At 37.5% G+C, this 15,928-nt stretch overlaps 2 protein-coding genes across 9 annotated transcripts in view; one reads left to right on the plus strand and one right to left on the minus strand.

The window, feature by feature from the left end:
* The window catches only part of SCAP (SREBF chaperone), a 90,049-nt gene that overhangs the window by 55,147 nt on the left and 18,974 nt on the right, over positions 1 to 15,928 (minus strand). For 7 of the 8 annotated variants that reach the window (XM_033864838.2, XM_033864837.2, XM_033864834.2 and 4 more), the window contains exon 1: positions 8,313 to 8,464. The exons of the other annotated variant lie outside the window; for it this stretch is intronic. The gene's annotated coding sequence lies outside the window, so the exon portion shown is untranslated. Of the gene's footprint in view, positions 1 to 8,312; positions 8,465 to 15,928 lie in introns of those variants that run through there. 8 annotated transcript variants of the gene reach the window in all.
* Positions 8,705 to 9,241, plus strand: LOC117313914 (small ribosomal subunit protein uS17-like). The gene has a single exon (XM_033864839.2). It carries the CDS (start codon positions 8,736 to 8,738, stop codon positions 9,210 to 9,212), a length of 477 nt encoding a protein of 158 aa, XP_033720730.1. The 5' UTR covers positions 8,705 to 8,735; the 3' UTR covers positions 9,213 to 9,241.

The raw sequence follows: 15,928 nt of genomic DNA on the forward strand, positions 1-15,928 counted from the left end.
AATAAAATTAGAAATGAAAATGGAGGAGTTACAACTGACACCACAGAAATACAAAGGATCATAAGAAACTACTACAAGCAAATGTATGCCAATAAAATGAACAACCTGGAAGAAATGAACAAATTCTTAGAAACGTACAATCTCCCAAGACTGAACCAGGAAGAAACAGAAAATATGAACAGACCAATCACAAGTAGTGAAATTGAAACTATGATTAAAAAACTTCCAACAAACAAAAGTAGAGGACCAGATGGCTTCACAAGTGAATTATATCAAACATTTAGAGAAGAGCTAACACCTACCCTTCCGATACTGTTCCAAAGAACTTCAGAGGAAGGAAATCTCCCAAACTCATTCTATGATGTCATCATCACTCTGATACCAAAACCAGACAAAGATACCACACACAAAAAAGAAAATTACAGGCCAGTATCACTGATGAACACAGACGCAAAAATCCTCAACAAAATACTAGGAATCTGAATCCAACAATACATTAAAAGGATCACACACCATGATCAAGTGGGATTTATCCCAGGATGCAAGGATTTTTCAATATCCACAAATCAATCACTGTGACATACCACATCAACAAACTGAAGAATAAAAACCATATGATCATCTCAATACATGCAGAAAAAGCTTCTGACAAAATTCAACACCAATTTATGATTAAAAACTCTCCAGAAAATGGGCATAGAGGGGACATACCTCTACATAATAAAGGCCACATACCACAAACCTACAGCTAATATCATACTCAATGGGGAAATGCTGAAAGCATCTCCTCTAAGATTAGGAACAAGACAAGGATGACCACTCTTGCTGCTTTTATTCAACATGGTTTTGGAAGTCCTAGCTACAGCAACAGGAGAAGAAAAAGAAATAAAAGGAATCCAAATTGGAAAAGTTAAACTGTCACTGTTTGCAGATGACATGATACTATACACAGAAAATCCTAAAGACAATACCAGAAAACTACTAGAACTCATCAATGAATTTGATAAATTTGCAGGTTACAAAATTAATACACAGAAATCTGTTTAATTTCTGTACACTAACAACAAAAGATCAGAAAGAGAAATTCAAGAAACAATCCCATTTACCACTGCATCAAAAAGAATAAAACACTGTACCTAGGAATAAAGCTACCTAAGGACAAAAGACCTGTGCTCTGAAAACTGTAAGACACTGATGAAAGAAATCGAAAATGAAACAGATGGAAAGATATACCATGTTCTTGGATTGGAAAAATCAATATTGTCAAAATGACTATACTACCCAAGGCAATCTACAGATTCAATGCAATCCCTATCAAATTACCAATGGCAATTTTCACAGAACTAGAACAAAAATCTTAAAATTTGTGTAGAGACACCAAAGACCCCAAATAGCCAAAGCAAGCTTGAGAAAGAAAAACACAGGTGGAGGAATCAGGCTCCTAGAATTCAAACTATACTACAAAGCTACAGTCATCAAAACAGTATGGTACTGGCACAAAAACAGAAATATAGATCAATGTAACAGGACAGAAAGCCCAGAAATAAACCCATGTACCTATGGTTAATTAATCTATGACAAAGGAGGCAAGACTATACAATGGAGGAAAAGCAGTCTCTTTGATAAGTGGTGCTGGGAGAACTGGACAGCTACATGTAAAAGAATGAAGTTAGAACACTCCCTAACACCATGCACAAAAACAAACTCAAAGTGGATTAAAAACCTGAATGTGAGATGGGACACTATAAAACTCCTAGAGGCAAACATAGGCAGAACACTCCCTGACATAAATTAAAGCAATATCTTTTTCAATCCATCTCCCAGAGTAATGGAAATAAAAACAGAAATAAACAAATGGGACCTAATTAAACTCAAAGCTTTTGTGCAGCAAAGGAAACCAAAAACAAAATGAAAAGACAACCCACAGAATAGGAGAAAATACTTGCAAATATGTGACCAACAAGGGATAAGTCTCCAAAATTTACAAACGGCTCATGCAGCTTAATATCATCAAAACAAACAACCAAATCAAAAAATGGGCAGAAGACCTAAAGAGACATTTCTCCAAAGAAGACATATAGATGGCCAAGAGTCACATGAAAAGATGTTCAGTATCACTAATTATTAGAGAAATGCAAATCAAAACAACAATGAGCTATCACGTCACACCAATCAGAATGGCTATCATCCAAAAATCCACAAACAAATGCTGGAGAGGGTGTGGAGAAAACTCTCCACAGTGTAGGTGTGGAACTCTCCTACACTGTGGGTGGGAATGTAAATTGGTGCAGCCACTATGGAAAACAGTATGGAGGTTCCTTAAGAAACTAAAAACAAGGACTTCCTGGTGGTCCAGTGGTTTAAGACTCCGTGCTCCCAATGCAGGGGGCCTGGGTATGATCCCTGGTCAGGGAACTAGATTCCACATGCCACAATTAAGAGCCCACATGCTGCAACTAAAAGATCCCTCAAGGCACAATGAAGACCTCACGCAGCCAAATAAATAAATAAATATTAAAATAAACTAAAAACAGAGCTTCCATATGATCCTGCAATCCCACTCCTGGGCATGTATCCAGAGAAAACTATGGTCTGAAAGGATACATGCACCCCAATGTTCATTGCAGCGCCTTTTACAATAGCCAAGACGTGGATCAACCTAAATGTCCATCAACAGAAGAATGGATAAAGAAAATGGGGTAAATATATACAATGGAATATTACTCAGCCAGTAAAAAGAATAAAATAATGCCATTTACAGCAACATGAATGGACCTAGAGCTTGTCATACTGACTGAAGTCAGACAGAGAAACAGAAATATCATACGGCATCACTTACATGCAGAATCTTAAAAAAATTATACAAATGAACTTATTTACAAAACAGAAACTAGGGCTTCCCTGGTGGCACAGTGGTTATGAATCCACCTGCCAATGCAGGGAACACAGGTTTGAGCCCTGGTCCAGGAATATCCCACATGCCGCAGAGCAACTAAGCCCGTGTACCACAACTACTGAGCCTGGGCTCTACAGCCCGTGAGCCACAACTACTGAGTCCATGCGCCACAACTACTAAAGCCTGCACGCCTAGAGACTGTGCTCTGCAACAAGTGAAGCCACCACAATGAGAAGCCTGCGCACCAAAACGAAGAGTAGCCCCCGCTTGCCGCAACTAAAAGAAAGCCCACGCGCAGCCTGAAGACCCAATGCAGCCAAAAATAAATTTAAAAATAAATAAATTTTACTTTGGAAAAAAAAACAGAAACAGACTCAGACTTAGAGAAGGAACTTATGGTTACCAGGGGGGATGGGTGGGGGGGAGGGATAGTTAAGGAGTTTGGAACTGACATGTACACTGCTATATTTAAAATGGATAATGAACAAGGACCTACTGTACAGCACAGGGAACTCTGATCAATATTATGTAACAACCTAAATGGGAAAAGAATTTCAGAAAGAATAGATACATGTATATGTATAACTGAATCACTCTGCTGTACACCTGAAACTAACAGAACATTGTTAATCAACTATACTCCAATATGAAATGAAAAGTTAAAAAACAAAAACAAAAAAAACTCAGACACAGAAAACAAACTTAACGGTTTACTAAAGGGGAAGTGGGAGATGGAAGCAAGGATAAATTAGGAGTTTGGGATTAACAGATACACATTACTATATATAAAACAGATAAATAACAAAGACCTACTGTATAGGCACAGTGTGTGTGTGTATACAAATCACTTTGTTGTACACCTGAAACTGACACCACATTGTAAGTTGACTATACTTCAATTAAAAAAAACCCTTCCAACCAAGAATACTTTACCTGGCAAAGCTGTCCTTCAGAAATAAAGGAGAGATAAACACTTTGCCAGACAAACAAATGTGTACAGCATTCATCATCACTAGACCTGCCTTACAAGAAATGCTAAAAGTTCTTCAAGCTGAAATGAATGTACACTAACTAATAACATAGAAACATAGAAATATAAAACACACTGCTAAAGGTAAGTATATATATAGTCACATTCAAAATACAGTTGGCCTTCCCTATTCGAGAATCCCACATCCACAGATTGAACCAACTAATTGAAAATATTTGAGGAAAAAAAAAAAACAAAAAACTCAGGAAGTCCAAAAAGCAAACCTTGAATTTGCCCCACTCTGGTAACAATTTACATAACATTTACAACTATCTACATGATATTAAGTATTATAAGTGATCTAGAGAGGATTTAAAGGCTATATATAAATACTACTCCATTTTATCCAAGGGCCTTGAGCATCCACGGTTTCTGGTATACATGGGGGGCAGGGGTGTCATGGAACCAATCTCCCGCAGATACTGAGAATGACTTTAATACTGTAATATGCTAGTATGTTAATTTCTTAACTCTAGTATAAAGACTAAAGCACAGAAGTATTAAAAATCACTACAGTGACAATAATTTCCTTATGAATACACAATATAAAAATATGTAAACTGTGATATCAAAAACATAAAATGAGAGAGGAAAGCACAGAATTTCTGTATGCTATGGAAGTTAAGTTGTTATCAGCTTAAAATAGGTTGTTATAACTATAAGATGTTTTATGTAACCCTCATGGTAATCACAAAGCAAAACACTACAGCAGACAAAAGGTCAAGATCAAAACATACCACTAAGGGAAATTATCAATTCAAAAAGGAAGACAGCAAGGGAGGAAGAAAGGAAGAAAGGAATTACATAACAGCCAGAACATAATTAATAAGATAGCTTTAGTAAGTCCTTACGTATCAATAACTACTTTAAATTTAAATTCATTAAATCATCTATTCAAAAGGCATACAGTAGCTGAATGTATTTTTAAAAATAAAGACCTAACTATATGCTTCCCACGAGAGACTCACTTCAGCTTTAAGGACACAAAAAGACACAAAGGGAAGGGATGGAAAAAGGTATTTCATGAAAATGAAAACCAAAAGAGAGCAGGAGTGGCTATACTTACACCAGACAAAATAGACTTTAGGTCAAAAACTTAACAAGAGACATAAAAGGTCATTATATAATGATAAAGCAGTTCATCAAGAGGATTTAACACTGGTAAATATATATGTACCCATTATCAGAGCACCTAAATATATTAAGCAAATACTAAAAGATCTGAAGGGAGAAATAGACAACAATACAGTAATAGTAGGAGACTTCAATATCCTACTTTCAACAAAAGATTGTCCAGACAGAAAATCAGTAAGGAAACATTTGAACTTGAACTATACTCTAGACCAAATGGACCCAACAGACATACAGAATATTTCATCCAACAGCACCAGAATACACATTCTTCTCAAACACACATGGAACATTCTCCAGGATAGATCCTATGTTAGGTCACAAAACAAGTATTAGCAAATTTCATAAGAATGAAGTATTTTTTCTGACCACAATGGTATGAAACTAGGAATCAGTAACAGGAGGAAAACTGGAAAATTCACAAATATGTGTAAATTAAGCAATACACTCTTGAAGAACCAATAGACCAAAGAAAAAATCAAAAGAGAAATTTTAAAAATTACAAAACAAACTAAAATGGAAACAGAACATACCAAAAATTATGGAATGCAGCAAAAGCAGTTTTAAGAGGAAAGTTTTTAATGATAAAGGTCTATGTTTAGAAAAAAGAATAATCTCAAATAGACAAGCTAACTTTATGCCTCAAGGAACTAGGAAAAGAACAACAAACTAAGCCTTCTACTTACAAGGAAGGAAATAAAGAGCAAAGTGGAAATAAAGAGAGTCTAAAAACACAATAGAAAAGATGGATGAAACCAAGAGCTCGTTTTTTGAACAAACAAAACTGACACACCCTTAGCTAGGCTCACCAAGAAAAAAGAGAGAGGACTCAAATAAAATCAGAAATGAAAGAGGAGATGATATCACAGAAATATAAAGGATCACAGAGACTACTATGAAAAATGAGATGTCAACAAATTTGATGAGAAGAAATGAATAGATTCCTAGAAACATGTGACCAACAAGACTAAATTATGAAGAAACAGAAAATCTGAACAGGCTGATTACCAGTAAGGAGACTGAATCAGTAATCAAAAACCTCCCAACAAATGGAAGTCCAGGATTAGATGGCTTTACTGGTGAATTCTACCAAACATTTCAAGAGGAATTAATATCAATCCTTCTCAAACTCTTCAAAAAACACTGAAGAGGAGGAAACACTTCCAAACTCATTTTATGAGGCCAGCATTACCCTGATAGCAAAGCCAGACAAGCACACAACAAGAAAAGGAAATTATAAGCCAATATCCCTGATGAAAAAAGATTCAAAAATCCTCAACAAAATGTACTAAATTGAACTCAACAGCACATTAAAAAGATCACACACTATGATCAAGTGGATTTATTCCTGGGATGTGAATGAAGATGGTTCGACACATGCGAATTAATAAGTGGGATATGCCACATTAACAGAATGAAAGATAAAAATCCTATGATCATCTCAATAGATGCAAAATAAGCATGACAAAATTCAACATCCTTTCATGATTAAAAACCTAATTGGGTACAGAAGGAATGTACCTCAACATAATAAAGGCCACATATGACAAGCCCACAGCTAACATCATAAGCAATGGTGAAAAGCTAAGAGCTTTTCCTCTAAGAGCCAGAACAAGACAAGGGTGCCACTCCATTTTTTTTGGGGGGGGGGGGGTGCTGCTTGGCTTGTGGGCTTTTAGTTCCCCTACCTGGGATCAAACCCAAGCTCTCAGCAGTGAGAGCATGGAGTCCTAACCACTGGACCGCCAGGGAATTCCCATGCATGCCCACTATTACCATTTCTATTCAGCATAGGACTGGAAATCCTAGCCAAAGCAATTAGACAGGAAAAATTTGTTTAATATTCAAATTGGAAAGGAAGAAATAAAATTGTCTCTGCTTGCAGATGACATGATCATATGTCCAAAACTCCGCCAAAAAAACTATTCAAACTGATAAATTCGGAAAAGCTGCAGTATATCAAATCAATATACAAAAGTCAGTTGCATTTTTATGTAATAACAACAAACTATCAGAAAATGATATAAGAGAACAAACCCATTTACAAGAGCATCAAAAAGAATAAAATACTTAGGGATAAATTTAACCACGGAGGTGAAGACCTGTACCCTGAAAACTATAAGATATTGATGGGGACTTCCCTGGTGGCACAGTGGTTAAGAATCCACCTGCCAATGCAGGGGACATCAGTTTGAGTCCTGGTCTGGCAAGATCCCACATGTCATGGAGCAACTAGGCCCCTGGGCCACAACTACTGAGCCTGTGCTCTAGAGCCCATGAGCCACAACTACTGAAGCCCGCACACCCTGGAGCCCGTCTGCCACAACTACTGAGCCCACATGCAGCAACTACTGAAGCCCACATGCCTGGTGCTCCACAAGAGAAGCCACCGCAATGAGATTCCCGCACACCGCAATGAAGAGTACCCTCTGCTCACCGCAACTAGAGAAAGCCCACATGCAGTAATGAAGATCCAACGCAGCCAAAAATAAAAAATAAAAATTTTTAAAACAAATTAGTAAGTTTAAAAAAAAAAAGACACTGATGAAAGGAATTAAGACACAGATAAATGGAAAAATATTCCCAAGTTCGTAGATTGGAAGAATTAATATTGTTAAAATGTCCATACTACCCAAAGCAATCTACAGATTCAATGCAACCTCTATCAAAATTCCATTGGCATTTTTCACAGAAACAAGAAAAATAATCCTATAATTCGTATGGAACCACAAAAAGATCCCCAATAGCCAAAGCAATCTTGAGAAAGAACAACAAAGCTATAGGCATCATGTGTCCCAATTTCAAACTATATTAAAAAGCTATAGGGAATCACAACTAACTGCTGAACAATCATCTACAGGAAGACACTGGAACTCACCAAAATGGATACCCCACATCCAAAGACAAAGGAGAAACCACAATGAGACAGTAGGAGGGGCGCAATCACAATAAAATCAAATCCCATAAATGCTTGGTGGGTGACTCTCAAACTGGAGAACACTTATACCATAGAAGTCCACCCACTGGATTGAAGGTTCTGAGCCCCACGTCAGGCTTCCCAACCTGGGGGTACGGCAACGGGAGAAGGAATTCCTAGAGAATCAGACTTTGGAGGCTAGCGGGATTTGATTGCAGGACTTCAACAGGACTGGGGGAAACAGTGACTCCACTCTTGGAGGACACAAACAAAGTGGTGTGTGCATCGGGTCCCAGGGGAAGGAGCAATGACCCCATAGGAGACTGAACCAGACCTACCTGCTAGTGTTGGAGGGTCTCCTGCAGAGGCAGGGGGTGGCTCTGTCTCACCATGAGGACAAGGACACTGCCAGCAGAAGTTCTGGGAAGTACTCCTTGGTGTGAGCTCTCACAGAGTCCACCATTAGCTCCACCAAAGAGCCTGGGTAGGCTCCAGTGTTGGGCCGCCTCAGGCCAAACAACCAACAGGGAGGGAACACAGCCCCACCCATTAGCAGACAAGTGGATTAAAGTTTTAGTGAGCTCTGCCAACCAGAGCAACAGCTAGCTCTACCCACCACCAGTCCCTCCCATCAGGAGACTTGCTCAAGGCTCTTAGATAGCTTCATCCACCAGAAGGCAGACAGCAGAAGCAAGAAGAACTACAATCCTGCAGACTGTGGAACAAAAAAACATTCAGCCTTTTTTCAGGCGGCCGGGAAGATGGCGGACATTCAGACGGAGCGTGCGTACCAAAAGCAGCCGACCATCTTTCAAAATAAGAAGAGGGTTCTGCTTGGAGAAACTGGCAAGGAGAAGCTCCCGCGATACTACAAGAACATTGGTTTGGGCTTCAAGACACCGAAGGAGGCCATTGAGGGCACCTACATTGACAAGAAATGCCCTTTTACTGGTAATGTCTCCATCCGAGGGCGAATCCTGTCTGGTGTGGTGACCAAAATGAAGATGCAGAGGACCACTGTCATCCGCCGAGACTACCTGCACTACATCCGGAAGTACAACCGCTTCGAGAAGCGCCACAAGAACATGTCTGTGCACCTTTCCCCCTGCTTCAGGGACGTCCAGATTGGTGACATTGTCACAGTGGGCGAGTGCCGGCCCCTGAGCAAGATGGTGCGCTTCAACGTGCTCAAGGTCACCAAGGCTGCTGGCACCAAGAAACAGTTCCAGAAGTTCTGAGACCAGACCCCTGCCCACTGCCCCAAACAAAATAAAAAGTTATTTTCCCAAAAAAAAAAAAAAAAAACATATTCACAGAACAACAGACAAGATGAAAAGGCAGAGGGCTAGATACCAAATGAAGGAACAAGATAAAACCCCAGAAAAAAAACTAAATGAAATGGAGATAGGCAACCTTCCAGAAAAAGAATTCAGAAAAATGATAGTGAAGATGGTCCAGGACTTCAGAAAAAGAATGAAGACAAAGATCGAGAAGATGCAAGAGATGTTTAACAAAGACCTAGAAGAATTAAAGAACAAACAGAGATGGACAATACAATAACTGAAATGAAAAATACACTAAAAGGAATCAAGAGCAGAATAACTGAGGCAGAAGAACGGATAAGTGACCTGGAAGACAGAATGGTGGAATTCACTGCTGCAGAACAGAATAAAGAAAAAAGAATGAAAAGAAATGAAGACAACCTAAGAGACCTCTGGGACAACATTAAATGCAACAACATTCGAATTATAGGGGTCCCAGAAGGAGAAGAGAGACAGAAAGGACCCAAGAAAACATTTGAAGAGATTATAGTCAAAAACTTCCCTAATATGGGAAAGAAAATAGTCACCCAAGTCCAGAAAGCACAGAGTCCCACACAGGATAAACCCCAGGAGAAACATGCCGAGACATATAGCAATCAAATTGGCAAAAACTAAAGACAAAAAAAATTATTGAAAGCAACAAGGGAAAAACAACAAATAACATACAAGGGAACTCCCATAATGTTAACAGCTGATTTCTCAGCAGAAACTCTACAAGCCAGAAGGGAGTGGCATGATATATTTAAAGTGATGAAAGGGAATAAATTACAACCAAGATTACTCTACCTGACAAGGATCTCATTCAGATTCAACAGAGAAATCAAAAGTTTTCCAGACAAGCAAAAGCTAAGAGAATTCAGCAACAGCAAACCAGCTCCACAACAAATGCTAAAGGAACTTCTCTAAGTGGGAAACACAAGAGAAGAAAAGGACCTACAAAAACAATTAAGAAAATGGTAACAGGAACATACATATCAATAATTACCTTAAATGTGAATGGATTAAATGCTCCAACCAAAAGACACAGGCTCGCTGAATGGATACAAAAACAAGACCCATATATATGCAGTCTACGAGACACCCACTTCAGACCTGGGGACACATACAGACTGAAAGTGAGGGGATGGAAAAAGATATTCCATGCAAATGGAAATCAAAAGGAAGCTGGAGTAGCAATACTCATATCAGATAAAATAGACTTTCAAATAAAGAATGTTACAAGAGACAAGGAAGGACACTACATAATGATCTAGGGATCAATCCAAGAAGAAAATATAACAATTGTAAATATATATGCACCCAACATAGGAGCACCTCAATACATAAGGCAAATGCTAAGAGCTATAAAAGAGGAAATCGACAGTAACACAATAATGGTGGGGGACTTTTAACACCTCACTTACACCAATGGACAGATCATCCAAAAAGAAAATTAATAAGGAAACACAAGCTTTAAATTACACAATAGACCAGATAGATTTAATTGATATTTATAGGACGTTGCATCCAAAAACAACAGATTACACTTTCTTCTCCAGTGCACACGGAACATTCTCCAGGATAGATCACATCTTGGGTTGCATATCAAGCCTCAGCAAAATTAAGAAAATTGAAATCATATCAAGCATCTTTTCTGACAAAGGTATAAGATTAGAAGTCAATTACAGGGAAAAAAATGTAAAAAAACACAAACACATCGAGGCTAAACAATACGTTAGTAACTAACCAAGAGATCACTGAGGAAATCAAAAAGGAAATCAAAAAGGAAATCAAAAAATACCTAGAGGCAAATGACAAAGAAAACACGACGATCTAAAACTGATGGGATGCAGCAAAAGCAGTTCAAAGAGGGAAATTTACAGCAATACAATCCTACCTCAAAAACCAGAAAAATCTCCAACAATCTAACCTTACAACTAAAGGAACTTGAGAAAGAAGAACAAACAAAACCCAAAGTTAGTAGAAGGAAAGAAATCATAAAGATCAGAGCAGAAATAAATGAAACAGAAACAAAGACAACAATAGCAAAGATCAATAAAACTAAAAGCTGGTTGTTTGAGAAGATAAACAAAATTGATAAACCTTTAGCCAGACTCATCAAGAAAAAGAGGGAGAGGACTCAAATCAATAAAATTAGAACTGAAAAAGGAGAAGTTACAACAGACACCACAGAAATTCAAAGCATCCTAAGAGACGACTACAAGCAACTCTATGCCAATAAAATGGACAACCTGGAAGAAATGGACAAATTCTTAGAAAGGCATAACCTTCCAAGACTGAACCAGGAAGAAATAGAAAATATGAACAGAACAATCACAAGTAATGAAATGGAAACTGTGATTAAAAATCTTCCAACAAACAAAAGTCCAAGACCAGATGGCTTCACAGGTGAATTCTATCAAACACTTAGAGAAGAGCTAACACCCATCCTTCTCAAACTCTTCCAAAAATTGCAGAGGAAGGAACACTCCCAAACTCATTTTACGAGGCCACCATCACCCTGATACCAAAACCAGAGAAAAATTCTGCAAAAAAAGAAAACTACAGACCAATATCACTGATGAATATAGATGCAAAAATCCTCAACAAAATACTAGCAAACAGAATCCAACAACACATTAAAAGGATCATACACCATGATCAAGTGGGATTTATCCCAGGGATGCAAGGATTCTTAAATATACGTAAATCAATGTGATATACCATATTAACAAATTGAAGGAGAAAAACCATATGATCATCTTAATAGATGCAGAGAAAGCTTTTGACAAAATTCAACACCCATTTATGATAAAAACTCTCCAGAAAGTGGGCACAGAGGGAACCTACCTCAACATAATAAAGGCCATATATGACAAAGCCACAGCAAACATCATTCTCAATGGTGAAAAACTGAAAGCATTTCCTCTAACATCAGGAACAAGACAAGGATGTCACCCTCGCCACTATTATTCAACATAGTTTTGGAAGTCCTAGCCACAGCTATCAGAGAAGAAATATAAGGAATACAAATTGGAAAAGAAAAAGTAAAACTGTCACTCTTTGCAGATGACATGATACTGCATGACACATGAGAATCCTAAAGATGCCACCAGAAAACTACTAGAACTTATCAATGGATTCTGTAAAGTTGCAGGATACAAAATTAATGCACAGAAATCTCTTTCATTCTTATACACTAATGATGAAAAACCTGAAAGAGAAATTAAGGAAACACTCCCATTTACCACTGCAACAAAAAGAATAAAATACCTAGAAATAAACCTACCTAGGGAGACAAAAGATCTGTATGCAGAAAACTATAAGACACTGATGAAAGAAATTAAAGATGATACAAACAGATGGAGAGATATACCATGTTCTTGGATTGGAAGAATCAATATTGTGAAAATGACTATAGTACCCAAAGCAATCTACAGATTCAATGCAATCCCTATCAAATTACCAGTGACATTTTTTACAGAACTAAAACAAAAAAATCTTAAAATTTGTAAGGAGACACAAAAGACCCCAAATAGCCAAAGCAGTCTTGAGGGAAAAAAACGGAGCTGGAGGAATCAGACTCCCTGACTTCACACTATACTACAAAGCTACAGTAATCAACACAATATGGTACTGGGACAAAAACAGAAATACAGATCAATGGAAAAGGACAGAAAGCGCAGACATAAACCCACACACCTATGGTCAACTAATCTATGACAAAGGAGGCAAGGATACACAATGGAGAAAAGACAGTCTCTTCAAAAAGTGGTGCTGGAAAAACTGGAGAGTTACATGTAAAAGAATGAAATTAGAAAACTCTGTAACATCATACACAAAAATAAACTCAAAATGGATTAGAGACTTAAATATAAGACTGGACACTATAAAACTCTTATTAGAGGAAAACATAGGAAGAACACTCTTTGACATAAATCACAGCAAGATCTTTTTTGATCCACGTCCTAGAGTAATGGAAATAAAAACAAAAATAAACAAATGGGACCTAACGAAACAAAAGCTTTTGCACAGCAAAAGAAACTACAACAAGACAAAAAGACAACCCTCAGAATGGGAGAAAATATTTGTAAACGAATCAACGGACAAAGGATTAATCTCCAAAATATATTAACAGCTCATGCAGCTCAGTATTAAAAAAACAAACAACCCAATCCAAAATTGGGCAGAAGACCTAACAGACATTTCTCCAAAGAAGACATACAGATGGCCAAGAAGCACATGAAAAGCTGCTCAACATCACTAATTATTAGAGAAATGCAAATCAAAAACTACGATGAGATATCATCTCACACCAGTCAGAATGGGCATCATCAGAAAATCTACAAACAACAAATGCTGGAGAGGGTGTGGAGAAAAGGGAACCCTCTTACATTGTTGGTAGGAATGTAAATTGATACAGTCACTACAGAGAACAGTATGGAGGTTCCTTAAAAAGCTAAAAACATAATTACCATATGACTCAGCAATTCCACTGCTGGGCATATACCCAGAGAGAACCATAATTCAAAAAGACACATGCACCCCAATGTTCATTGCAGCACTATTTACAATAGCCAGGACATGGAAGCAACCTAAATGTCCATCAACAGACGAATGGATAAAGAAGATGTGGTACATATATACAATGGAATATTACTCGGCCATAAAAAGGAACGAAATTGGGTCATTTGTAGAGACGTGGATGAATCTAGATACTGTCATACAGAGTGAAGTAAGTCAGAAAGAGAAAAACAAATATCATATATTAATGCACATATGTGGAACCTAGAGAAATGGTACAGATGAACCAGTTTGCAGGGCAGAAATTGAGACACAGATGTAGAGAACAAACGTATGGACTCCAAAGGGGGAAAGGGGCGGGGGTGGTGGTGGTGTGATGAATTGGGAGATTGGATTGACATATATACACTAATATGTATAAAATGGATAACTAATAAGAAACTGCTGTATAAAAAAATTAATAAAATAAAATTCAACAACAAAAAAATCTATAGTAACAAAACAGTGTGGTACTGGCATAAAAACAGACACACAGACCAATGGAACATGACAGTGAACCCAGATATAAACCCACACATGTAGGGTCAACTAAACTTTGACAAGGAACCAAGAATATGCAATGGAAAATGGACAATCTCTTCAATAAATGGCATTAGGAAAACAGGATATCCACACACGAAAGAATAAAACTGGATCCATATATTGCACCACTCACAAAAGTTAACTTAAAATGGATTAAAGACTTAAGTGTAAAATCTAAAACCATAAAAATCCTAGAAGAAAACATAGAGAATAAGTTCCTTGACATTGGTCTTGGCAATGCTATTTGGATATGACACCAAAAGCACAGGCATAAAAAGCACACACACACAAAGTACTACATTGAATTGAAAGGCTCTGCACAGCAAAGGAAACAATCAACAAAATGAAAAGGCAATGTATGGAAAGGGAGAAAATATTTGCAAACCATATATCTGATAAGGGGTTAATATCCAAACATATACCACTCAATAGCAAAACAACACAAAACAAACAAAAAAATAACTTAATTAAAAACTGGGCAAAGGACCAGAATAGACATTTTCCCAAAGAAGACATACAAGTGGTCAACAGGTACATGAAAAGATGCTCAATATCATTAGTGATCAGGGAAATGCAAATCAAAACCACAATAAGATATCATCACACACCTGTTAGGATGGCTTCTATAAAAAGAACATATGTTGGCAAGGATGTGTAGAAAATGGAATCCTTGTACACTGTTGGTGGGAATGTAAATTGGTACAGCCATTATGGAAAACAGTACGGAGGTTCCCCCCAAATTTAAAAACCAAACTACCATCTCTTCAATAAGTGGTGCTGGGAAAACTGGACAGCTACATGTAAACAAATGAAATTAGAACATTTCCTAACACCATACACAAAAATAAACTCAAAATGAATTAAAGACCTAAATGTAAGGTCAGATACTATAAAACCCTTAGAGGAAAACATAGGCAGAACACTCTGACATAAATCGCAGCAAGATCTTCGATCCACCTCCTAGAGTAATGAAAATAAAAACAAAAATAAACAAATGGGACCTAATGAAACTCAAAAGCTTTTGCACAGCACAGGAAACCATAAACAAAATGAAAAGACAACCCTCAGAATATGAGAAAATATTTGCAAATGAAGCGACTGACAAGGGATTAAGCTCTAAAGTATACAAACAGCTCATGCAGCTCAATGTCACAACAAACAATCTAATCAAAAAATGGGCAGAAGATCTAAATAGACATTTCTCCAAAGAAGACATACAGATGGCCAAAAAGCACACAAAAAGATGCTCAACATCACCAATTATCAGAGAAATGCAAATAAGAACCACAGTGAGGTATCACCTCACACCGGTCAGAATGGCCATCTTCAAAAAATCTACAAACAATAAATGCTAGAGAGGGTGTGGAGAAAAGGGAACCCTCCTACACTGTGGGTGGGAATGTAAATTGGTACAGCCACTATGGAGAAGAGTATGGAGGTTCCTTGAAAAACTAAAAGTAGAGCTACCATATGATCCAGCAATCCCACTCCTGGGCATATATCCAAAGAAACCCATCATTTGAAAAGATACATGTACCCCAATATTC

Source organism: Tursiops truncatus, chromosome 10 (assembly GCF_011762595.2).
Source record: "Tursiops truncatus isolate mTurTru1 chromosome 10, mTurTru1.mat.Y, whole genome shotgun sequence".
In the NCBI taxonomy this organism is placed as follows: domain Eukaryota; kingdom Metazoa; phylum Chordata; class Mammalia; order Artiodactyla; family Delphinidae; genus Tursiops; species Tursiops truncatus.

What these genes read in the sequence shown, in the direction of transcription:
- LOC117313914 (XM_033864839.2), top strand. Translation starts at nt 8,736, where the DNA reads ATGGCGGACATTCAGACGGAGCGTGCGTACCAAAAGCAGCCGACCATC.